The sequence below is a fragment of the Musca autumnalis genome, unplaced genomic scaffold, assembly GCF_047663935.1.
Source record: "Musca autumnalis isolate F117 unplaced genomic scaffold, ASM4766393v1 scaffold_1, whole genome shotgun sequence".
NCBI lineage: Eukaryota > Metazoa > Arthropoda > Insecta > Diptera > Muscidae > Musca > Musca autumnalis.
In genome coordinates, this window is record NW_027411644.1 from 262,716,080 (window position 1) to 262,743,836 (window position 27,757).

The following is a 27,757-nucleotide window of genomic DNA, read 5'->3' on the forward strand; positions in this document are numbered from 1 at the left end:
CAAAGGAATGGACCGATTTAGTCCATACTAGAACCTCATATAAGTCTGATAGAAATTTCACGATGTGCAAAGTATGGACCTAATCGGTTGTTCCCTTCATGAGTTATAGTGCGCACAAATTTTCCGAACATTTCCGAACTTTTGTGGGGGAGGTACCAGAAGGAGTGGACCGATATAACCCACCTTCTAACTTAAACTAAGTTTGGACAAAATATTACGAAAGCCAATTTTTGGATCAAATCGGTTCACCCGTTCGAGAGTTATCGTGCGCACCAGCCAGCCAGACAGACGGACAGACAGACGGACGGACATTGCTAAATCGACTCCAAATTGTCTGAAACACATTTCGTCCAAACATACTTGGGGTCTAAAACCATTATTTCGATGAGGCACATTTTGCCCGTATGAAAGTGTATATACTCTCGTTAGCATAAATGCTGAGGGTATAAAACTTTAGTATGGGAGTTGTATGAAAGAGCGAATCTAAATATTGAATCATTTCAGGAAGTACTGCTATCCTCTAACAAAAAATATAATGTTATCATTCTCAAGAAGAACAAGTAAGAAAGTATAAGTCAGCTGACGGAGATATACCCTCAGCCACAGAAAAAAAAACAACTAATTCAACCCAAACACAATAATTATACCCAATGCGAATTTAACAAGGTGATCCAAAAGAGGAATTGAGGTGAATTCAGGCCGTAGTCTTCATTTGCTGTCAACATTTTTTGCGTGAAATATCCAGAAAATCTAGATGAAAACGGTAAAATATTGTTCGCGAAGCTTAAATAAAGAAGTTGTACCCTGATATTCTTTATAGAAGCGACATATTTGTTATTTATTTTTTATTAAAAATATGTTTTGACAGCAAATGAAGAGATCAGTTGGTATTATTGTATCACCTTCTTTCTTGCACCATGATTATGCCGTATATAAAATATATTGACTTTGAATTACGAAGTTGCTTTAAAATCTATACGTAGCGTAATGTGGGGCTATGCAAAATCATTGACATAAACGGAACATTTTTAGTAACCAAACTTATTCATAAAGGACTCGACATACTAAATTACGTTAAACTAAGTTTGGAAAAAATTTTTGAAAAAGTTTTAGAGTTATATTGCACAATAGCCATTTTACTATGGGCCGGCAGGGTTTTGAAACCTTTGGACCATTATCTCAGGAAGTATTGACTTACACCGGAAAGTCTACCCTGTCTCTTAGGGGATGTTGTGGGAATATATGCATGTATGTTAAGTCATTAACCCAATATGCACCTTAGTATGTTATTATTACGTATTATTAACACAAAATAGGGCACCTCAAAAAGTCTTATATTAGCTTTGTTCCTATACTTTTTTTAATGGTAAGAGTGGTAAAAGAGAAATGTGTCAAAATTGTTCAAAATTGCTCTCTCATGAACATTTTTACCAGAAAAATAAAGGAATGGAAAAATGGTAGATCCGGCAGCAATGTCAGAAAAAAACATAAAAAAATCAATTTTCGTCTTTTATTTCACAGTTTTTAATTTAGTGTTGTCAGTGTTCGACTTTTTCTTCGGTCAATCGTCAAACAAAAGTCGAAAAATCAGTTCTGCCATTTTCTACCTGCAGAAATTTTGCTGGTAGCCTGTGGTAGAAGAGAAAGCCATTTCCGCTATCTCTCCCCTCTCACTGTCTTAAAAATTGCTTCCAGTTTTGCCACTTTTCGGGGTTAAGGAACGCTTTGCAGGTTAAAAATGGTAACAAATGGCAAAAATGGTAACCTCAGGTAAGTAAAGGAACAAAGCTAATATCTCAAAATTATTTCAAAATTATTCCGCACGGGCTCGTTTTTATAGAGAGTAGCAACAATCATATTATCAGTAGCAAATTGTAATGTAACTAAATCGAAGCAATTAGTAAAGATTAATTTCAATCAAACGGCAAAATACGATTTAGTTTTCCAACATCTGAAAGACCGACAACATGAAGCTAAGATTTGAATATTTAATTCTATGGGTGACGTAGGGGATGGAAGATACCAAGCAACGGTTCTGACCGGTTTTAACATGGCAAAGCCCAGGATTTATCTTGGTCTCTCTTTCATCCCAAGTGGGCACTGACGTTCCCGTGGTGTCACCTGGGGAACTGCCTTTAACACCCGTTAAAGGTAGTGAGCTAACATGTGCCGCGCGTTCACCCATAAGAACGTTAAAAACTTGGGTTTGGGCGTCGGGCTAGTAACCCCCCCTAAAAAAAGCATCCTACTATGAAAAAACGAAAGAAAAGAAAAACAAACCCCTCTAAAGTTGACGACCCCCGCAAACGTTTTAAGGACCATGATCTGCGAATCTGCACCTGGAATGTTCGCACTCTTTATAGAGAAGGAACAGTTTACGCGCTGGCAGATGTACTTGAAAAGTACAAGGCCGACATTACAGGAAATACGATTGACTGGGAAAGGCGTCACAACAACACCTAAAGGTGACGCTGCCATGACGTGAAGCATGAGTTTGGTTGCGGATTCGTAGTTAGTCGGAGACTAAAACATCTGGTATCCAGCTTCACCACAGTGAATGAAAGACTTGCTGTAATTCGAATAAAAGCTAAATACTTCAACATCAGCTTAGAAGAAACATATGACCGTTGTCCTGCCCATGACATTAAAATTGTTCTAGGCGATTTTAATGCCAAAATTGGAAAGGAGAATATCTTTTGACAAACAGTCGGGAAATTCAGTCTACATAGTGAAACATCAGACAATGGAATGAGGCTGATAGACTTCGCAGCGGCAAAAAACATGGTAGTTAGCAGTACCAGATTTAAGCATCTCGATATTCATAAGGGCACTTGGCTGTCTCCAGACCAAAGAACAATAAATCAAATTGATCACGTTGTGATAGATGGAAGACATTCATCGAGCGTGTTGGATGTACGATCGTTCCGAGGAGCAAACATAGATTCGGACCATTACCTCGTTGCAGCAAAGGTACGTACCCGTCTTAATGTTGCAAATAAAGCACGGACAGACACAACACGAAAGTTGGACATCGCTAAGCTGCAAACACAACAGATAGCCACAGCATATTCCACTAAACTGACCCAATTGCTTAATGAAAGCGCTTCTCGTCCCGATAACATATCAGCACAATGGCAAAATATTGCCCACTCCATGCAAAATTCCGCAAAATCAGTACCAGAGACCTCCACCAAAGAATCCATGGTATGACCAGGAGTGCCGTGCTGCTACCGAAGAAAAAAATGCGGCATATAGGGCTACTTTACAATCAGTAGCAACGCGTAGCGCACGAGAGAGGTATCGGGAAAAAAGGAGAGAGGAGAAACGTCTTTCCCGCAAGAAAAAGAGAGAGATGGAAAAGAGGGAGTGTGAACATATAGAGATGTACAGGAGACAGAACGAAGTCCGAAAATTCTACCAAAGAGTGAAGCATCAAACAGATGGCTTTGGTACAGGCATATCCTCCTGTAGAGACCAACAAGGTAATTTGGTAACTGATACAGATAGTGTGCTTAGGATATGGAAAGAACATTTTTCCAAACTGTTGGCATCCGATAGCAGTGAAGACGGCGAAGATACCACAGATCCAATCACAGAAGATGGTATTGAATGTATACCGCCCAGCCAAGATGAGGTAAGGACAGCAATAAACCGGCTAAAGAATAATAAGGCGGCAGGAGCAGATGGCCTACCAGCCGAGCTGTTCAAAACCGGAGGCGACACGCTGATAAGGTGTATGCATCAGCTAGTTAGCACCATCTGGCAGGAAGAACGCGTACCCGACGATTGGAACCTGAGTATTCTGTGCCCCGTCCACAAGAAGGGAGATAAGACTGTATGTTCTAACTATAGGGGCATAAGTATACTCCCTATTGCCTACAAGATCGTGTCAGGGATATTGTGCGAACGACTAAAGTCGATGGTCAACGAGATAATTGGACCATACCAATGCGGCTTTAGACCTGGCAAGTCCACCATTGACCAGATATTTACCCTGCGGCAAATCCTGGAGAAGACCCAAGAGATGCAGATCGACACCTACCACCTTTTTGTCGATTATAAAGCAGCCTTCAACAGCCCGCTGCGTTCAAAGGTATTCCAAGCCATGTCTGAATTTGGTATCCCCGCAAAGCTCATCCGGCTTTGTAAAATGACTTTAACTGACACGAGGTCCTCAGTTAAAATAGGAAAGAAACTCTCCGAAGAGTTTGGTACAAAAAGAGGTTTCAGACAAAGAGACAGCCTTTCGTGTGATCTCTTCAACATCCTGCTAGAAAAGGTTATACGAGAGGCAAACGTCAAAAGAAGTGGCACAATCTACTAGAGTTGGGCAATCTCGTTCAATTGGTCTTCTCACCGTTTACCGCCAGACCCACTTTAGCAGATTCTCCTTCGACCTTTATAAAGGTATCAGTTACTTCTTTTACTGATCGGCCCATGTTGGCATCCGATAGCAGTGAAGACGGCGAAGATACCACAGATCCAATCACAGAAGATGGTATTGAATGTATACCGCCCAGCCAAGATGAGGTAAGGACAGCAATAAACCGGCTAAAGAATAATAAGGCGGCAGGAGCAGATGGTCTACCAGCCGAGCTGTTCAAAACCGGAGGCGACACGCTGATAAGGTGTATGCATCAGCTAGTTAGCACCATCTGGCAGGAAGAACGCGTACCCGACGATTGGAACCTGAGTATTCTGTGCCCCGTCCACAAGAAGGGAGATAAGACTGTATGTTCTAACTATAGGGGCATAAGTATACTCCCTATTGCCTACAAGATCGTGTCAGGGATATTGTGCGAACGACTAAAGCCGATGGTCAACGAGATAATTGGACCATACCAATGCGGCTTTAGACCTGGCAAGTCCACCATTGACCAGATATTTACCCTGCGGCAAATCCTGGAGAAGACCCAAGAGATGCAGATCGACACCTACCACCTTTCTGTCGATTATAAAGCAGCCTTCAACAGCCCGCTGCGTTCAAAGGTATTCCAAGCCATGTCTGAATTTGGTATCCCCGCAAAGCTCATCCGGCTTTGTAAAATGACTTTAACTGACACGAGGTCCTCAGTTAAAATAGGAAAGAAACTCTCCGAAGAGTTTGGTACAAAAAGAGGTTTCAGACAAAGAGACAGCCTTTCGTGTGATCTCTTCAACATCCTGCTAGAAAAGGTTATACGAGAGGCAAACGTCAAAAGAAGTGGCACAATCTACTAAAGTTGGGCAATCTCGTTCAATTGGTCTTCTCACCGTTTACCGCCAGACCCACTTTAGCAGATTCTCCTTCGACCTTTATAAAGGTATCAGTTACTTCTTTTACTGATCGGCCCATGATGTCTATATCATCAGCATAAGCAAGTAACATGTGACTATTGGTGTAGATTGTAGAGTTGGGCAATCTCGTTCAATTGAACGATCCGGATCACTATCCTCGTTCAAAGACCAATGTGTGAAATTAAGTATACGCAGTTTTATCAAAGAAATTACGGATGTCCATTGAACGAGATAGTGATCCGGATCGTTCAATTGAACGAGATTGCCCAACTCTACAATCTACACCAATAGTCACATGTTACTTGCTTATGCTGATGATATAGACATCATGGGCCGATCAGTAAAAGAAGTAACTGATACCTTTATAAAGGTCGAAGGAGAATCTGCTAAAGTGGGTCTGGCGGTAAACGGTGAGAAGACCCAGTTGATGGTGTCGACGCGCAATGCGTCCATTGAGCTCGGACTGACTGTGGAAGTTGGTTCCTATAATATTGAGGTAGTAAAAGACTTCGTCTACCTCGGCACCTCCGTAAACACAACAAACGACATCAGTTGTGAAATAAAAAGAAGAATTGTATTGGCCAAAAGATGCTACTTTGGTTTAAGTAAGCAGTTTAAAAACAAAGCCACATCCCGTCAAACAAAAATAACGCTCTACAAAACACTGGTACTACCCGTGCTGATGTATGGCTCCGAAGCCTGGGTACTTGCGCAAGCAGACATGGCAGTGCTTGGTGTGTTTGAGAGAAAAATTCTTCGAAAGATCTACGGACCAATCTGAGTTGACATTGAATATCGACGTCGCATGAACCACGAGCTGTATCTGCTATACAACGACATCAATATTGTTAAACGTATCGAGATGCAGCGATTGCGTTGGCTAGGCCATATCATAAGAATGAGCGATGATGAACCCGCTAAAAAGGCGTATAAATACGGACCGCTTGGCGGTGCACGCAGAATTGGCAGGCCAAGGAATAGATGGAGTAAACAAGTGGATGATGAGATGAAAAGGCGCGGTATTACAGAGTGCGAAGCAACAAATAGAGAGGAATGGAGATCTTTTCTTAGTTCGGCCTATGGAACAAATGTTCTGTAATGGACCAGCTAAGTAAGTAAGTAAGTAAGATGAGTTCTACCATTTACGAAATGAGTATGAAGCGTGGGTTGTATGCGAAATAAATTTGAACACAAATATTTTATATTTTTACAAAATTTTTCTTTATTGTCACAACTATTATCTTCATTTAATTTTTTGGACTAACAATTTTCTTTTTAAAATTTACTTACAAACAAAATGAATATCATGGATAAATTGATTTAAATAAATGTCAATGCACACAAGTAAAAATCATCGATAATGTGATTTGATACAAATATATTGAAATTTAAAAACAAAGTGTTTTTCCACCACATGTATCTATTTTGACCGGAAGCTTGCACATCGTAAAATATCTTCCAAATGTGCCTCACCAGGAAGTGTGTCTATACCTCCCTCACAAAAGTTCAACATTTTGCTTAAGTGCACTCATTTCGGCGTGCAATCATTGATATTAGAGCAGTCACCCCTGTCTCTTCGGGGATGTTGTCTGAACACTGCAAACCATTGGAAGATTGTTGGACGATTTTTCGACCAGATTTTTCTTCAACGCTTCTTTCCGGCGATCTTTTAGCGAATTTTTATATAAAATTCACCAATGCGAGTAATTTGCCATTCGTAGACGATTCTCAAAAATGATTGTTTATAATCAATCGCTACGACAAATTACCTGTTATGCTTCTCGGCGATCTTTCCGCGAAATTGTGTTATGTTCCGCTATTGTTAGAGCAGGCGAATAATATGTTATTCTTCCGAACCCCGATCACGCGATTGCTACTAAAATTTTTGATTTGGTTGCTTATAATTCTCATATACACATTCTGCATAACTTTGGTATAAATGGCACGTATTATATTATGAGTATTGACAAACATAGTACATGTCTGGGTTTTGCCAAGTGGAAATAAGAAAGGCCCGAGAAGCAGTATAAACCACTATGTCATAAAGAATGATAAAAAATTATAACAAATCAGAAAATAAACCAAAAAGTATAAAAATCAAAGACAAAAAATGAAAGAAACAAAAAACAAAGAAAAATTAAAAAAAAAAATTTCTTTAATTTTTTGTTTATATTTTCTTCTTCTTAAGATCTTCCAAATGATTCGTCAGCGAATCTTGGTCGCGATTCGCATTCCATAAACACTTACTTTAGGTTGGTGTTACGCAGAAGATTTTTAGGCGAAATCGCCTGCGAAAAATTATTAGCCCAGGAAAATCGCGTATTATTCTTAGGCGATAGAAATGGTTTGCAGGGAATATAGGCGTGCGTGTAAAGTCATCAACATAATATGCACCTTAGTATATTATTATTACGTATTACTTACTTACTTAGCTGGCCCATTACAGAACATTTGTTCTATAGGCCGAACTAAGAAGAGATCTCCATTCCTCTCTATTTGTTGCTTTGCTCTCTGGAATACCGCGCCTTTTCATCTCAACATCCACTTGTTTGCGCCATCTATTCCTTGGCCTGCCAATTCTGCGTGCACCGCCATGTGGCATGTATTCATACGCCTTTTTAGCGGGTTCATCATCGCTCATTCTTATGATATGGCCTAGCCAACGCAATCGCTGCATCTCGATACGTTTAACAATATTCATGTCGTTGTATAGCAGATACAGCTCGTGGTTCATGCGACGTCGATATTCACCGTCAACGCAGATTGGTCCGTAGATCTTTCGAAGAATTTTTCTCTCAAACACACCAAGCACTGCCATGTCTGCTTGCGCAAGTACCCAGGCTTCGGAGCCATACATCAGCACGGGTAGTATCAGTGTTTTGTAGAGCGTTATTTTTGTTTGACGAGATGTGGCTTTGTTTTTAAACTGCTTACTTAATCCAAAGTAGCATCTGTTGGCCAATACAATTCTTCTTTTTATTTCACAACTGATGTCGTTTGTTGTGTTGACGGAGGTGCCGAGGTAGACGAAGTCTTTTACTACCTCAATATTATAGGAACCAACTTCCACAGTCGGTCCGAGCTCAATGGACGCATTGCGCGTCGACACCATCAACTTGGTCTTCTCACCGTTTACCGCCAGACCCACTTTAGCAGATTCTCCTTCGACCTTTATAAAGGTATCAGTTACTTCTTTTACTGATCGACCCATGATGTCTATATCATCAGCATAAGCAAGTAACATGTGACTATTGGTGTAGATTGTGCCACTTCTTTTGACGTTTGCCTCTCGTATAACCTTTTCTAGCAGGATGTTGAAGAGGTCACACGAAAGGCTGTCTCCTTGTCTGAAACCTCTTTTGGTACCAAACTCTTCGGAGAGGTTCTTTCCTATTTTAACTGAGGACCTCGTGTCAGTTAAAGTCATTTTACAAAGCCGGATGAGCTTTGCGGGAATACCAAATTCAGACATTCAGACATTATTATTATTACGTATTATTAACATAAAATAGGGCACCTCAAAAAGTCTTATATTGTCTCAAAATTATTTCTATTCCGCATGGGCTCGTTTTTATAGAGAGTAGCAACAATCATCTTATCAGTAGCAAATTGTAATGTAACTAAATCGAAGCAATTAGTAAAGATTAATTTCAATCAAACGGCAAAATACGATTTAGTTTTCCAACATCTGAAAGACCGACAACATGAAGCTAAGATTTGAATATTTAATTCCATTGATTATACTAATTATCGAAAGTCTGAGTGGGCAAGAAATGGCAATTTCATTAAATTCCTCATTTACTGATGTATGGTGATGTGTATAAATGCATGTGTGTATGTATATAATTTTTGTTTTCTTTTATATGGATTAGACGCCCAGCTTTTTATTGTTACAAGCTCCTGTCAGATATTCTCCCTGTGGTTACAAACACAATGGCCAACCAATAGTTTGTCGTGGACGATAAAGAGTGTTTCTAATGAACAATATTGTTGGAATAAAGAAAATTTAAAAAAATTAAAAAATACGTATTCAAAATTTCTTTTCACTTCCTAAACTCGAACAACTGCGTCGTAAACAACAAAAATATTTACCCACTGCTACGCGTTCGTTGAGTATATAATTTAAATTTGTGACGACCTTATTTTTGATTTTTCAAAATAGTCAGACTTTAATTTTTATTAAAACAACTTGTTAAACAATCCCAAATTTTCCTAACTAATAAATACAAACTCGTGTAAAAAACAAGTAAAAACAAGTAAAAAAGTATCAGTCGGCTTTGCCGACAGAGATATACCCTCAGCCTGTGTATATTGAAACAATTTTTTTCCAAAAAACGCATGTATTTAGGGAGTTTTAAGAATTTTGGGCGTTTGAACTGACAAAAATGTTGATTAGGATTTAATATCAAAAGTTTTGCGGAGGAGATACTAAAAAGAATGGATCTCCAGCCACTACATATGGTACCATAGGGGTTTTTTAGAACTTCAGGGATGTTTGCTCAAGAAGTATGAACTTGCCCCTGAAACAACTTTTACCATCGCAATTGAGGCAGCAATGCAAGTTGCTTCAACAAAAATCAAAGTGATTCGAAAGCAGGTCTTAAAGTGAACATGTATCCGAAATTTTGAGTGGGAGGTACCGGATGGAGTGGACAAATATAGTCCATATTTAAACATGATCTATATCTGGTAGATATATTAGGATGTGTAAAGTATGGACCAATTCGGCCACTCTCTTCAAGAGTTATCGTACGCACAATTTTTCCGAACATTTTTGAACTTTTGTGGGGGAGGTACCTGAAGGAGTGGACCGATATGGCTTATCTTCGAACTTAAACTATGTTTGGACAAAATATTACTAAGGCCAAACTTTGGACCGAATCGGCAGACCTGTTCGAGAGTTATTTTGCCCTCCAACCTCCTCACACGGTGTCATAGGGGTTTTTTGCAACTTTCAGGCTATTTTCTCAGGAAGTATGGACTTGCCCCTGATGAAACTTACACCGTCGTATGGAGGGCAGTGAATACAAGTTGCTAAAGCAAAAATCAATGCGATTCGAGAGATGTTCCTAAACTGAACTTTTCCAAAATTTTGTGTGGGAGGTACCCGACGGAGTGGACCGATTGAGTCCATATTAAAACCTGATCTAAGTCTGGTACACGCTCCACGATGGGCAAAGTATGGACCAAATCGGTTACACCCTTCAAGAGTTATCGTGCGTACAAATTTTCCGAACATTTTCGAACTTTTGTGGGGGAGGTACCGGAAGGAGTGGACCGATATAGCTCATCTTCGAACTTAAACTAAGTTTGGACAAAATATTCGAAAGCCAAAATTTGAACCGAATCGGTTCATCCCTTCGAGAGTTATCGTGCGCTCCAGCCAGCCAGACAGACAGACAGACAGACAGACGGACGGACATTGCTCAATCGACTCCAAATTGTCTGAAACACATTTCGTCCAAACATACTTGGGGTCTAAAACCATTATTTCGATGAGGCACATTTTGCCCGTATGAAAGTGTATATCAGGAATATTGTCAATTATTTCATATTCCATTTCAGAAAAAAAAGGATAATTTTTTTTTCGCGCTACATCAACGATTTTTGATATGTAGGTTAAGAAAAAAATTGCCAGTACGAATCTGGTCGCGAGCCAAGTTTTGGTTGTTTCGCACAAAAGTTATGGCGCTTTTATTTGGCTTTTTAAGAAAGAAAATATTATAAAAACGCTAATTATTTTAGTGAGCACCATTGTTACAAAAAAGTTCTCTCGAAGTGACTTTTGCGAGTAGATTGCATAACACCTGCAAAATGTTACACAGAATTCGCGGAAATTACATAAAACTGATAAATTATTGAATATAAGTCAACTTTTTTCAAAATTAAGGCCAGTTTAGTGATCATAAAATTACATAAAAATTTGTTGTGGATCTAAACTTCACGGCGAAGCAAATGAGACTACAATCGTACAGATTGGTGTTATAGTTTTGATGTTACAGCCAAAATAAGCACATATTTTGGTCAAAAAAGAATTTTTTATTTGACAAAATATTTTTTCACATGTTATGTAGTAGAAAATATTGGAAAAATCTATAGGAATATTTCCTTCGTTTTGCTCAAATCTCCCAATAAAATAGACGGATTTTGCTTTATTGACATTCATATTAAAGCTTTTCCATTAGGGAAGGTGATTGGGTTGATTAGAATATATCTAAAAGCTTCTGAAATGGAAACAGAGGTCAAATAACCTATTTTAATTTATATGCATCTTAAAATATTTGTAAATCGCGTAATTATTAAAATCATTTTGTCCGCATGTGATTTTCATGTACAGCAAGACCATATCTTTTAATTTATATATATTTTCCGAAATTTACATTGGAGGCTAAGATGTAGCATCGTCTGCATCCTAGCATTAAAAAACCTATAAAATATCTCTAATTTGCGCAAAGTGCATACAATTTTTGTCCGCATCCGATTTCAGTGTTCACCATGAAAATCTATATCGATATATATCTATTTCAAGGGGATCAATCAAGAACCGTGTATGTAGTATCCCACACTATTTTTTGGGATAAAATGAATGTAGATCCCTTATCATTGAAGTTTTCAAATCTCTGTTTCCGCTAAAACGAAGATGCTGTACTAGTTGTTTCATTGCAGTGGAAACGAACCGCAGAAAACGCGATAAAATACGCGATATTTCCAAAAACAATTTTAGACGATTTTTCTACTTTGGAATTTGTTGTATCTCGCGATTTAGTAGATGGATTTTCACGGGGAATGATTTATTGGATCAGGAACGTAAAAAACTAAAATGTGCAATCAAGTACGAAGAAATCGAATAACAATTGTTAAAATTAGGCCCGAAAAATATGATTGTTAGAAAAATGTTCGCACAAAATTTTCGCATTTGGATGTAGATTTCTATGAAGCTGTGCAGACTACGTTCACAATATTCCTATCAAATAACTCAGAAGCGCAAGTACTACAATCCTATATATGGTTTTTATAAAAACCTGTTTGCGGAATGAAATTAGAAGAAAATTTCAAAAAACGCTGTAAATCTGGCTTCAAAATGTCAGCATCATTTAATGGTAGAAGCAGACGAAATTTTGAAAAGTAATACATTAGTGAGATGATCTTTATTTAGTTTGCTTCTGCTTTTACTTTGACAGGAAACTCGAGAGAAGTATGGTTTACTCACAAATCGAGAGATAACAAAAAAAGACATGGTGGCTTCAACCCATTTTCACCAATTTTTTAACATAAATATAGCCACAGCTTCCACGCAAATTATCTTTTAAGGCTAATATTTTTTGCCTCGTCCAAAAACATTTCATTTTATCCAAAAGTATTTAATTTGTATAATATACAATCACGAGTCGCGTGTTCTAAAAGGGTAAACCTTGGCTTCAGCTATGTTAAAATTTCAAAAATATTGGTGATATACCCTTCATAGCCTAAAGGCTGAGGGTATAAAAAGTATCAGTCGGCTTTGCCGACGGAGATATACCATCAGCCTATGTGAATTTAAACGTTCATCTATTTAGGGTATTTTCAGAATTTTGAGGCCCTTTTTGGACATTTGAACTTGCCGACAAAAATGTGGAGTAGGGGCCACCGTGGTGCAATGGTTAGCACGTCCGCCTTGCACTCAGAAGGTCTGCGGTTCGAATCCCAGGCCAAGCAACATCAAATTTACAACGGTAGCAAAATTCCGCCTCAGTAATGCTGGCGACATTTCCTGAGTATTTCAGCCTTGAAAAACTTCTCTACAAGTGGTGTCGTAAGACACGCCGTTCGGACTCGGCAATAAAAAGTAAGTCCCATATCATTGAGCCAATATGAATCGGCGTGCACTCATTGATATGAGAGAAGTCTCCCTTGTCCCTTCGGGGATGTTGTGGGAACATATGTATGTATGTAGGATTAAAGTTCAAAAGCGTTGCGGAGGAGGTAGTTAAAGGAATGGACCGACTTGGTTCATTATGGAAGTGGATCTTATTTTGGGAGTCATATCTTTTCGATAGATATCGCACCCACTAGTCACTTCAGTGGGTCATCGTATAACTTTTGGACCAGTTTGCAAGGAAGGATGGACTTGTCTACGAATAATATAATATCGCTTTAAACAGGACCACCACGAACAGCATTCGTATACATTTTCATAGGGTATTCGAACAGACCCTAAACTGCACTTAAACACAAATGTTGAACTATTGTGGCAAACGTACCATAGGGAGAGGACCGATATGGGCCATTTTAGAAGTTAAATTAAATTTGGACAAAGTATTAAGAGATCCAAAGTTTGGACCAAATTGGTTGTGCTCTCCAGCAACTACAAATGGTGCCATAGGTTTTTTAACACCTTTCGAGGTGTTTTCTCAAGAAGTATGGACTTGCGAATGCAAATAGCTTCAACAAAAATCAAAACGATTCAAAAGCAGGTCTTAAAGTGAATTTATCCGAAATTTTGTGTAGGAAGTAACCGAAAGAGTGGACAAATATAGTCCATATTCTAACGTAGTCTATATCTAGTAGATATATTAGGATGTGTAAAACATGGACCAAATCGGGCACTCCCTTTAAGAGTTATGGTGCGCACAATATTTCCGAACATTTCTGAAGTTTTGTAGGGGATATACCTGAAGGAGCGGACCGAAACGGTCCATCTTTGAACTTAAACTAAGTTTGGACAAAATATTACGAAGACAAAATTTTGGACCGAATCGGCAGATCCGTTCGAAAGTTATCGTGCGCTCCAACCACTACACACCGTGTCATAGGGTTTTTTGCAACTTTCAGGCTATTTACTCAGCAAGTATAGACCTGCCCCCAATGGAACTTGTACCGTCGTAGCGGGGGGCAGTAAATACAAGATGTTAAAACAAAAATCAAAGCGATTTGAGAGCTGATCCTAAACTGCACTTTTCCCAAATTTTGTGTGGGAGGTGGCAGAAGGAGTGGCCGATTGAGTCCATATTGGGACCTCATCTTAATCTGATAGAAATTTAACGATGTGTCCATACTTTGACCAAATCGGTTACTCCCTTTAAGAGTTATCGTGCGCACAAATTTTCCTAACATTTTCGAACTTTTGTGGGGGAGACACCGGAAAGAGTGGAACGATATAACCCGTCTTCTCACTTAAACTAAGTTTAGTCAAAATATTGTGATAACCCACATTTGGTTCGAATAGTTTGATCCGTTCGAGAGTTATCGTGCGCTCCAGCCAGCCAGACAGACAGACGGACGGACATTGCTAAATCGACTTCAAATTGTCTGAAACGGATTTCGTCCAAACATACCGGGCCGAACTTTTTATACCCTCCGCCATAAAATATTCTGAACTAAAACGGAATAATTATATTCTTTTCTGTCCACAATTTTAGGCGCAGATAATTGTGACAATAGATACCTTAATAAGGTAAAAAAAGCATCAAAAATGTATTCAATCGGTAGGGAACCTTATATGGGACTATATCAAAGTGAAAATCGGGAGGCACGGTATAGGGGACTATGCCTAAACATGGGCCTATGTTGACGGTTTTTAGTGGAAATATTTTGTGACCACTGGAAACCCCAAAGGTGAAATTACAGGTAGTTCTGTCAAAAAATGTAGTTAAAATCCACTAAATACCGAAAATGGGGAGGTACCGTTATATGGGGGCTATACCAAAAAGTGTTCCGATATAGCCCACCTTCAAACTTGACCTGCCTGTGGAAAAAGCGCTCGGGTGCAAAAGTATAGCGCTTTAGCTCAATTATTGCGAACGCTAGCAAAAGGCGGACATGGCTAGCTCGTCTTAGAATTTCATCCTGATCAAGAATATATTTACTCTATATGGTCGCAAATGATTAGTTCGGTGTGTTACAAACAGAAAAACAAACTTAAATAATAAACCCTCCATACTATGGTGGAGGGTATAAAAACAAAGTAGAAGTCATCATTCCAAACACTTCATTCGAATGTAAAATATAATAATAATCTGAAAAATTACAAAAAACAATAAAATTTCTCACAACTTCTCGTTATAATGTTAAACACACAGTCTTTGTAATTTTACTGAAAATGGGGTTTTTGATACTAATAATTCGATCCGACATGATAAATAAACCAGTATTTTTCGAAAAAAGTTCAATATTTTACTCAATATTTAGTAAACAGGTTCCACATTTACATACAATCCTCGTAAATGGTTATCAGTTAAAAATAAAAAACAACACATTCAACTTTTTCTTGCTGTTTATTCATTAAACGCTGGCCTTACTTAACAGTTCAATTATAAACAGCAAACGAACAAGATATGAATTTATCAAGGATCCGTATTATCGCAATTTTGACTTGTGTCATCCTGTTAACATTTACAAATCAGAAATATGCAGTTGTGGCACAATCCCATACTAGACGTGCACACCACAGTACAGAGGAGGAGCATGTATCAGTGGAAGTAAGTAACAAGTTTTAAGCCCTAACAAGGATTAATATAGTTAATACAATATATTTTTTTAATATTGAGTTAACTGTTTTATTTTATTTCTAGCCCCAATTATCATCAATATTCAAAGTACCAGAAAAGAGTATATGCGGCTATAAACATAATGGCAAGCCAATTCGGTGTTAATATGTTCAATTTTGTGCGTAACACTTTTTATGTGTAATTTTTTATTCATTTTAATTTATTTGTATAAATGCAATTTTAAGCTAACAACACAGACATGAAGTTGAAATGTATTATTATTTTTAAGCCTGACAAAATATACACCCTCAGCATGTATTAAGTAAATAAGCAAAACTTCAAAATACATATGTCTAATACCGTTATGTACCAATATATAGGGCTGTACAAAATATTGACCTATGTCAAAATGTCAAATTGCGGTATGTAAAATTCCTTCAAAATACGTAAAACCAAAAGTTACCGAGTATACCAAAACGTGGGTCGATAAAGTGCACCTCAAACTTAAATAATAAAAATGTAATTAAATTATGTTATATTTTTATTAAAATGCGTTGCGATCTAAAAATATAATACTTTTGCTACGATAACAAAAAATATTAAAATTATTAAATAAAACAAATAAAAAGTGTCAGTCAGTCGCCTTTGTCGACAGAGATATACCCTCAGCTTGTAACATCGAGAAGGGAAGCGAACATAACACGGTGCAACACTTTTAAGGTAATTCTGTGCAAACATTTTCTACCGAGAATTTTTTGAAAGTACAAACCCAAACAGCAAGAACCGTTGCACAGTGGATCCACTTCTATGGAAAAAGTGGCCAAAAATATTTAGAGTGTTAGAACCAAGCCAATGCGCAAGTTACAGCTTTGTGCTTCTGCGAAGAGTGTTTTAAGAAACCACGGGTGTGACATTCTCCCCCCTTTCCCCTCTGGAGGGGGTATACGGTAAAATTTGTTTTAGGCGGTTAATACAAAATGACATTAACAAAGGTCCCGATTATCTTATGATGCAAAAATAGGCTTGGGAAACAAAACAAACAAACCAATTTAGCGGATTAAAAAAATCAACATTTTTGTCTGAAAATTGGTTAAATTTTAAATAAAGATCTTATAGCGTTCTTCCTGGGATGCACATACCGTCATCGAAAGGCTAATTTGGAAGAAGATTCCTTTATCTTGCCACTGATGCCAATTATGTTAATGTACGTGGTCAGATAACAGAGTTATACGCTAATATATCCATAGAAACCTTAATGTAGGGCAGCTTAAGTCAGCGACCCACCATTTATAGTCTGGCACTAGATGGCACCTGATTTTAATACTGAATAATCTTAAACCCATGTTCTACTTTGGAAAATTATTCCCGATGTGGGCACTGGTGGGCATCATGTCTAAAACCTTAGGTCAAATTTAAGTATATAATCGAATTGGCATTACAAAATACTCTAAGAAAATATGCAGCTAACTAGAATTCCACAACACGCTAAAACACTATTTTTTAATGGAAATTAAGCTATTACCTCCTCCTTCAAAATCCACTATAATATTTTGCTATACGTATTAGTATCGCGATATTTTGAATATATTTACTTGCACTTAAAACATAGGTTGTACTCACAACAAAAAATATTAGTCAAATGTTCCTTCTTTTAAAGCTATTCTTAAGAAGATCGCGTTCGAATGAAACAAAATCTAATATATTTTTAAAAAGGCCCATGTCATAGCTGTCAGTGTTGCCAGTTGTTGTACCAACATTTTGACATTAATTTTTTTATTTTTGGCCAATGGGTGGATCGACTGTGCGTTGTTGGGTTTTGTTGTGTCAGATCCAGCTTGGACTTTATGGCCTCATCTAAACATGACTTTTTATAAAAATTCGGGCTATATCTCCGAAACCAATCCCAATCTTGTTTTGGCAGCAAACTTGGAGATAAGAGCATGAAGAAAATATTTTGAGAAATAGTCAACTCGAAAAACTGCACATTTCCTAAAAAATTTATAATATATGAAAGATTCCATAATTTGTGTATATTTCGCACCATATCTCCAAAACTGTTAAATTTTTCGTAATGTTATCTTTGAGAAAAATATTCGCTGGAATGTAATACAGAACATTCCAATGTTATAAAATGCCTCTATCAAATATGAGCATTAGAGTGACTCAAAAAAACAAAATTTATTTTTTTTTTTTTTTTGATTTCCTACCCCCTAATTTTTTTCCATTTGATCCAAAACCCTTATATATGAAAATTTATGGCGATCGGTTAACGTTAACCCCTGCCAACCTAACGATCTTTGTTTCCATAGTAATTTGTATGGGGCCAAAGGGGCATTTCCAGCAAAATTCTCTAAATGACACAAATCTGGCACACAAAAGTACTAAATGGTACTAAATTTGGTACAGTGGGGATTTGGCTGGACGGATGGAGCTGGAATCCTGAAATTTGGAATTAAGATTACTGTTGGAGTATATGATCGAGAAAGTTTTGGAAATTCGTGCTTATGGGTACAACATACTAAATTTGTCACAATTTGGCAAACTTATACTGCTGGAATCCCGAAATTTTAATAGTTTTGGAAATTAGTACTTATGGGTACGAAAAGTACTAAGTACAGTTAGACTACTGTTGGAGTGTAGGATTGTGACATTTAGGTAGATTTTGAAATTCGTCCTTATGGGTATTAAATGGTACAATTTGAGTACACGGATAGCGCTGGATTCATGTTTTTGAAATTATGGTTACAGTGAAGGATCGATTGTTTTGGAAATGGGTACGATGACTACTAAATGATACTAAGTTTGGTACAATTTTCTTTTGGATGAACGGAGAGAGCTTGAATGCTAAGATTTGGAATTAATATTACTGTTGTTATTTGATATTAATATCAGTGCAGGGTTGGTTGCCGTAATACGCACTATAAATTTAAGAAAATTGCTGAATGACATTCAATTTGTTATTGGGTAATAGGATAGAACTGGAATCTGTGTTTTTTGGAGTTAAGGTGAGTGTTAGTTTGTAGTAGTATAAATATTCGAAAAGTACTAAATCGTTCTAAGTTTCGTATCGGGTATAGGAACAGAGCTTGAATTCTATAATTTATTCTTAGAGCATTGTTGGTGTGTGGGGTTAAGATATGGAGATGGCTGTGGAAATACAGTCAACCAAAAAAGTCTACATGCACCCTATAAATCGCGAGTTTTAAGGGTAAGGAAACATTTTTATGAAAATCCAAGTCAATTGTCCAAATATATTTTGCAGCAAACATATATTTGTTTGCAATCAGTCCCAAACATAACATATGTTTGGGTACTGCAAACAAATATATGTTTGGGTGCAAACAAATTTTATGTTTGGGTGCTAACAAATTATATGTTTGGGTGTAAAAAAATATATGTTTGGGTGCAAACAAATACAAACCCAAAAGCCACAAAAAAACAACAAATGCACCAGTAGGCGCTTTCTGGGAGCAAGGAATCGTAAATTTCAATGTGAAACACATTGAAATGTATGCTCACTTGCTCTCAGTAAGCGCTCACTGGCTATCCCAAACATATACAAACATTTATAAGTGGTGGTGGTTTATTGAAAGGCATAGAAAAAAGCAGCAACAGACACATAGGTACAGTAAATGAAAAAATCCAAAGAAATAGGGTAAGTGCTCCAATATTCGGCACTTTAAGAATTTGCCTAACTTCAATCATTCACCATTTCAAAAAAAATGTTTCCAATTGACATAATCTAAACCTTTTTTGCTTCGAAATGTTATTTACTTTTCGATGAAATAAAAACATTTTGAATTATTTCTTATAAAAGTTGAGAAAAATTGGAATTTAGTTAAATAGTGCTTATTTACTAGTAGTCGGCACAATTTCCCAATAGTCGGCAGGACATGTTCCAATAGTCGGAATCAACAAAAAATTCACCTTTAAAAAATAATTCTTACTTTAATCCATATTGCTTTCAAAAATTAAATAATTTTAAGATTTTGTTAACATTTGGAATTCAGAATACACTTCTTTTTCTAGGTATTTATAACATAAACTTAATTATTTAGAAAGTCAATACTTTTTTTACATTCACATTCCAATTAATTTCCCATCAAAAATTAAGAAATTTTAAATATGTTGCTTAATTAAATTAGTTATTATATAGCTGATGGTCATAGTAGCCAATGCTATCTCTTATTAACATTGTATTTACTACATGTTAATTCAATAAATAAATAAATAAATTAGTTATTGTCTCTAGCCGGTAACTATAACCTAATTGTCGGCATGCCACAAATGCACGCACTTCAAACTAGTCCTAATGTTGCCTAAAATCGCATAAAAACTCATTATTTATCGAAGTTATTTTTATTAATTATACTTTGAAGTATTTATTTAACATATTTTGACAATTTCGAGCTAAAAATAATTGACAAAGCGCAATGTTTTCACCCCATGTCGACTTCTGGCAAACATTACATTTCGGCATCAGCTTAAAAGACAGAATTACAATAATTTTTAATAATTTCTTTTTCTAATGTGTTCTTTTGAATATTATCTACCATCACAACAAAAATGTTATTGAAAATTTGTTTATTTTAATATAATTACTTACTTACTTAGCTGGCCCATTACAGAACATTTGTTCCATAGGCCGCACTAAGACAAGATCTCCATTCCTCTCTATTTGTTGCTTCACACTCGGGAATACCGCGCCTTTTCATCTCATCATCCACTTGTTTGCGCCATCTATTCCTTGGCCTGCCAATTCTGCGTGCACCGCCAAGCGGTCCGTATTTATACGCCTTTTTAGCGGGTTCATCTTCGCTCATTCTTATGATATGACCTAGCCAACGCAATCGCTGCATCTTGATACGTTTAACAATATTGATGTCGTTGTATAGCAGATAAAGCTCGTGGTTCATGCGACGTCGATATTCACCGTCAACGCAGATTGGTCCGTAAATCTTTTGAAGAATTTTTCTCTCAAACACGCCAAGCACTGCCTTATCTGCTTGCGCAAGTACCCAAGCTTCGGAGCCATACATCAGCACGGGTAGTATCAGTGTTTTGTAGAGCGTTATTTTTGTTTGACGAGATGTGGCTTTGTTTTTAAACTGCTTACTTAAACCAAAGTAGCATCTGTTGGCCAATACAATTCTTCTTTTTATTTCACAACTGATGTCGTTTGTTGTGTTTACGGAGGTGCCGAGATAGACGAAGTCTTTTACTACCTCAATATTATAGGAACCAACTTCCACAGTCGGTCGTCCGAGCTCAATGGACGCATTGCGCGTCGACACCATCAACTTGGTCTTCTCACCGTTTACCGCCAGACCCACTTTAGCAGATTCTCCTTCGACCTTTATAAAGGTATCAGTTACTTCTTTTACTGATCGTCCCATGATGTCTATATAATCAGCATAAGCAAGTAGCATGTGACTATTGGTGTAGATTGTGCCACTTCTTTTGACGTTTGCCTCTCGTATAACCTTTTTCCAGCAGGATGTTGAAGAGATCACACGAAAGGCTGTCTCCTTGTCTTAAACCTCTTTTGGTACCAAACTCTTCGGAGAGGTTCTTTCCTATTTTAACTGAGGACCTCGTGTCAGTTAAAGTCATTTTACAAAGCCTGATGAGCTTTGCGGGGATACCAAATTCAGACATGGCTTGGAATACCTTTGAACGCAGCGGGCTGTCGAAGGCTGCTTTATAATCGACAAAAAGGTGGTAGGTGTCGATCTGCATCTCTTGGGTCTTCTCCAGGATTTGCCGCAGGGTAAATATCTGGTCAATGGTGGACTTGCCAGGTCTAAAGCCGCATTGGTATGGTCCAATTATCTCGTTGACCATAGGCTTTAGTCGTTCGCACAATATCCCTGACACGATCTTGTAGGCAATAGGGAGTAGACTTATGCCCCTATAGTTAGAGCATACAGTCGCATCACCCTTCTTGTGGACGGGGCACAGGATACTCAGGTTCCAATCGTTGGGTACTCGTTCTTCCTGCCAGATGATGCTAACTAGCTGATGAATACACCTTATCAGCGTGTCGCCTCCGGTTTTGAACAGCCAAATTACCTTGCCGGTCTCTACAGGAGTATGTGCCTGTACCAAAGCCATCAGTTTGATGTTTGACTCTTTGGTAGAATTTTCGGACTTCATTCTGGCTCCAGTACATCTCGATTTTTTCACACTCCCGCTTTTTCGTCTCTCTCTCTCTTTTTCCTGCGGAAAAGACGTTTCTCCTCTCTCCTTTTCTCCCTGTATCTCTCTCGTGCGCTACGCGTTGCTACGGATTGTAAAGTAGCCCTATATGCCGCATTTTTATCTTCGGTGGCAGCACGACACTCCTGATCATACCATGGATTCCTTGGTGGAGGTCTCTGGTATCCAAGTATGGATTTTGCGGCTGTTTGCATGGAGTGGGCAATGCTTTGCCATTGCGCTGATATGTTATCGGGATGAGGAGTGCTTTGATTAAGCAATTGGGCTAGTTGAGTGGAATATGCTGTGGCTATCTGTTGTGATTGCAGCTTACCGATGTCTAACTTTCGTGTTGTGTCTGTTCGTACTTTGTTTGCTACGTTTAAGCGGGTGCGTACCCTTGCTGCAACAAGGTAGTGGTCCGAATCAATGTTTGCGTCTCGGAACAATCGTACATCCAACACGCTCGATGAATGTCTTGCATCTATCACAAGATGATCAATTTGATTTCTTGTTTTCTGATCTGGAGACAGCCAGGTGCCCTTATGAATATCGAGATGATTAAATCTGGTACTGCTAACTACCATGTTTTTTGCAGCTGCAAAGTCTATCAGCCTCATACCATTGTTAGATGTTTCACTGTGGAGACTGAATTTCCCGACTGTTTAGCCAAAGATATTCTCCTTTCCAATTTTGGCATTAAAATCGCCTAGAATGATTTTAATGTTATGGGCAGGGCAACGGCCATATGTTTATTCTAAACGCTCGTAAAATATATCTTTGGTCTGTTCGTCCTTTTCTTCAGTGGGAGCATTAGCGCAAATAAAGCTGATGTTGAAGAATTTAGCTTTTATTCGAATTGCGGCAAGTCTTTTATTCACTGGGGTGAAGCTTGATACCAGATGTTTTAGTCTCCGACTAACTACGAATCCGCAACCAAACTCATGCTTTACGTCATGGCAGCTATAATACAGTGCGTCACCTTTAGGTGTTGTTGTGACGCCTATCCCAATCCATCGTATTTCCTGTATGGCAGTAATATCGGCCTTGTACTTTTCAAGTACGTCTGCCAATGCGAAGACTGCACCTTCTCCATAAATAGTGCGAACATTCCAGGTGCAGATTCGCAGATCATGGCCCTTGAAACGTTTGCGGGGTTCGTTAACTTTAGAGGGGTTTGTTTTTCTTTTCTTTCGTTTTTTCATAGTAGGCTGTTTTTTTCTAGGGGAGGGTTACTAACCCGACGCCCAAACCCAAGTTTTTAACGTTCTTATGGGTGAACGCGCGGCACATGTTAGCTCACTATCTTTAACGGGTGTTAAAGGCAGTTCCCCAGGTGACACCACGGGGAGGTCAGTGTCCACTTGGGACGAAAGAGGGACCAAGATAAATCCTGGGCTTTGCCATGTTAAAACCGGTCAGGACCGCTGCTTGGTATTTTTCATCCCCTACGTCACCCTTTTTAATATAATTACAGACATTATTATGGTGACGTCTCCACTAATTTTTTCTTAAGCGACGTGCATTTTCGGTTGTGTGAAAAACACTCACTCTCATACATACAAATGCACAAAGGCATAATACACACAGTGTGGTGTGGGGTATAAAAATGGGAAATTTGAAATTCAGATATTTTATTTGTAATTCAGAATATATCATTCAGAATAGAACACTTGAAATGAAGTTCCATTTCAAATTCAGAAAATTTCTTTTTTTTTCAAAATTGCTTTGTATTGCTAGCATATTTTTTCTCTGATGATTTTATTAAGTTGATTATCTTCTGTAGAGTTGTGTAGTTCCGGCACGAACTAGTTCCAAAGAAACTATTCCGGACAATGAACTATTGGAACTTTATCCGGATCTTGCTTTTATATAGTTCCTTCTTCTTCCTTTAATTATACCCTCAGCCTTTAGGCTAAGGAGGGTATATACACTTTGATACGATGAAAATGTGCCTCATCGAAATAATGGTTTTAGACCCCAAGTATGTTTGGACGAAATGTGTTTCAGACAATTTGGAGTCGATCTAGCCATGTCCGTCTGTCTGTCTGTCTGTCCTGCTGGCTGGAGCGCACGATAACTCTCGAACGGATGAACCGATTCGGTTCAAATTTTGGCTTTCGTAATATTTTGCCCAAACTTAGTTTAAGTTCGAAGATGAGCTACATCGGTCCACTCCTTCCGGTACCTCCCCCACAAAAGTTCGAAAATGTTCGGAAAGTTTGTGCGCACGATAACTCTTGAAGGGAGTTACCGATTTGGTCCATACTTTGTATAGCGTAAACTTTCTACCAGAGTAATATGAGGTTCCAATATGGTCTCAATAGGTCCACACCTTCGGGTTCCTCCCACACAAAATTTCGGAAAAGTTCAGTTTAGGGCCATCTCTCGAATCGCTTTGATTTTTGTTTTAGAAACTTGTATTCACTGCCCTCCATACGACGGTACATGTTTCATTAGGGGCAAGTACATACTTCCTGAGAAAATAGCCTGAAAGTTGCAAAAAACCCCTATGACACCGTGTGAGGTGGTTGGACCGAAAGATAACTCTAGAACGGATCTACCGATTCTGTCCAAAATTTGGCATTAGTAATATATTGTCCAAACATAGTTTAAGTTCGAAGATAAGCCATATCGGTCTACTCCTTCAGGTACCTCCCCCACAAAAGTTCAAAAATGTTCGGAAATATTGTTCGTACGGTAACTGTTGAAGGGAGTGGCCGAATTGGTCCATACTTTACACATCCTAATATATCTACCAGATATAGATCAGGTTCAAATATGGACTATATTTGTCCACTCCATCCGCTATCTCCCACACAAATTTTCACATCAGTTCACTTTAAGACCTGCTATCGAACCACTTTGGTTTTTGTTGAAGCAACTTGCATTCGTTGCCTCTATTACGATGGTAAATGTTTTTTTTTCAGGGGTAAGTCCATACTTCTTGAGCAAACATCCCGAAGGGTGTAAAAACCCCCTATGGCACCATATGTAGTGGCTGGAGATCCACTTCCATAATGGTCAATGTAGATCTATTCCTTTTAGTATCTCCTCCGCAAAACTTTTGATCTCTAATCCTAATGAACATTTTTGTCGTTTCAAATTCACAAAAATTTTAAAAACCCCTAAATACATACGTTTTTTTGGAAAAAAATTTTTCAATTTATACAGGCTGAGGGTATATCTCTGTCGGCAAAGCCGACTGATAGGTTTTTACTTGTTCGGTATAAAAACTGCCTTACGATCTATTCTAAGACCTAAAGAATCTACAGTCAAAATTTTATCAAATTCGGTCCGCCATTTCGGAGGATTTATAATTCGAACATCATGGCAGACCTGAATAATTTTCTATATATGTATATGTAGACATATATACCTGAACCGATCAGAACCAAATTTTCTGGACGTGATTCTTTATTGATCAGGATGTACCATATCAAATTTTAAAGTCATCGGATGCAAATTGTGACCTTAGTGCGGCATAATTATAAAATCGGAAATTTGAAAGGTGCAGCGGCTTCCAGTGATTTGTTGCCTCAAAAACCTGTCATTGGGCCCATAGTGTCCATAATGTGGTAAACGGATACAGCTGGAATCCCGAAATTTGAAAAGTTTTGGAAAATAGTACTTATTGGTACGAAAAGTACTAAGTGGTACTAAATTTGGTACAATTAGGATTTGGGCGAACGGATAAGACTACTGTTGGAGGGTAAGATTGAGACATTTAGGTAGATTTTGAAATTCGTACTTATGGGTACTAAATTGTACAATTTGAGTGCACGGACAGCGCTGGAATCCTGTCGATATTAACCGTCAACGCAGATTGGTCTATAGATCTTTCGAAGAATTTTTCTCTCAAACACACCAAGCACTGCCTTGTCTGCTTGCGCAAGTACCCAGGCTTCGGAACCATACATCAGCACGGGTAGTATCAGTGTTTTGTAAAGTGTTGTTTTTGTGTAACGAGATGTGGCTTTATTCCTAAACTGCTTACTCAGACCAAAGTAGCATTCTTCGTATTTCACAACTGATGTTGTTGGTTGTGTGTTTACTACCTCAAAATTATAGGAACCAACTTCAACAGTTGGCCCGACCTCTATGGACGCATTGCACGTCGACACAATCAACTTGGTCTTCTCGCCGTTTACCGCCAGATCCACATTCGCAGATTCCCTTTCGACTTTTGCAAAGGTGTTAGTTACTTCCTTTACCGATCGACCCATGATCCATGATGTCAATGTCGTCGTCATAAGCAAGTAACATATGGCTGTTCGTGTATATTGTTCCACTTCTTTTGACCTTCGCGTCTCATACGAGTATGACCTTCTCCAGCAGGATGTTGAAAAAATCACACGACAGGTCGTCTCCTTGTTTAAAACCTTTTTTGGTAATAAACTCTTCGGAGAGATTCTTCCCTATTTTAACCGAGGACCGTCCGTCTGTTCATCTAAACCTTGTAATCACGCTACAGGTCGCATTTTTGATCAGATCGTCACCAAATTTTGTGTGTTGATGGGGGTCCCAGAAGGGAAGAAGTCTATTTTGGTGATGGTCGAATAACATTTAGGGGTCGGAATGGGCAAAAAACTTATTTGGAGAATATCTATAAGGGGCATACTAAAAGCAAAACCTGACAATAAAAGTAGAAAATATCACCTTTCTAACTATGTAAAGTAGATTGTCGTAGGTGGTCAAACAACGAAGATATCACAATAGTCGCAAATAAACCCCAACTTTTCGTTTTAATTATAATGACGAATATCACAGCTTTAGTTGGGTACTTTCCAAAAGCAAAGCATGACTATGAAAGTAGAAAATCCCATCTTTAAAGTGATGCAAAGTAGGTTGGCGTAGGTGACCAAATAACGGATATATCGCAATAGTCGGTAGTACATCCCATTTTTCCATTTTTGTTGAAATCACGCTACAGGTCGCAATTTTGATCGTATCGTCACCAAATTTTGGTGGTTAATGGGAGTCCCGGAGGGGAAGAAGACTATCGATTTTGGTGATGGACGGGTAATGTTCTGAGTTCGGAATGGGCAAAAAACTTATGTGAAAAATATTTAACGTTTTATACTTATGCGAATATCTCTGCTTCTAGTAAGAGTATTCAAAAAGGAAAGCAAATCAATGGAAGAAGATAAGAAAAAGGCGAATTTTTAGTTTGTGAAATTTTATTTCTTTGGCGGATAATTCTCCTTCTGTTGGACATATTCCAAGGGGACCATCTGAGTTTTAATTTAATACAAAAGGTGGCATTGATGGTAAAGTACCAGCGTTATTGCAAAAGACGCTAAGCTATCCCATTTATGATAACGAGGGTATATACACTTTCATACGGGCAAAATGTGCCTCATCGAAATAATGGTTTTAGACCCCAAGTATGTTTGGACGAAATGTGTTTCAGACAATTTGGAGTTGATTTAGCCATGTCCGTCCGTCTGGCTGGCTGGCTGGAGCGCACGATAACTCTCGAATGGATCAACCGATTCGGTCCAAAATTTGGCTTTCGTAATATTTTGCCCAAACTTAGTTTAAGTTCGAAGATTGTTTATCGGTCCACTCCTTCCCGTACATCCCCCACAAAAGTTCGAAAATGTTCGGAAAATTTGTGCGCACGATAAGCCTTGAAGGGAGTAACCAAATTTCAGGTACCTCCCACACGGTGTCATAGGGGTTTTTTCACTTTAAGACCTGCTCTCAAATCACTTTGATTTTTGTTGAAGCGATTTGCATTCGCTACCTCCATTACGACGGTAAAAGTTATTTCAGGGGCAAGTTCATATTTCTTGAGAAAACAGCCCGAAAGA

The 27,757-nt window shown here is 38.2% G+C and overlaps 1 protein-coding gene across 8 annotated transcripts in view; it reads left to right on the forward strand.

The window, feature by feature from the left end:
• Window positions 1-27,757, forward strand: part of LOC141389490 (corticotropin-releasing factor-binding protein) — a 182,813-nt gene that overhangs the window by 89,984 nt on the left and 65,072 nt on the right. The window contains exons 1-4 of one of the 8 annotated variants that reach the window (XR_012409100.1): window positions 8,948-9,083; window positions 9,150-9,390; window positions 15,445-15,734; window positions 15,828-16,118. The exons of 1 other annotated variant lie outside the window; for it this stretch is intronic. Coding sequence is in view for 1 of the 7 variants with exons in the window: in XM_073961074.1 (XP_073817175.1) it covers window positions 9,082-9,111 (30 nt within the window). In the remaining 6 variants the exon portion in view is untranslated. Of the gene's footprint in view, window positions 1-8,947; window positions 9,112-9,149; window positions 9,391-9,423; window positions 9,439-9,507; window positions 9,524-15,444; window positions 15,735-15,827; window positions 16,119-27,757 lie in introns of those variants that run through there. 6 more of the 8 variants (XR_012409101.1, XR_012409102.1, XR_012409103.1 and 3 more) reach the window with 6 other exon arrangements.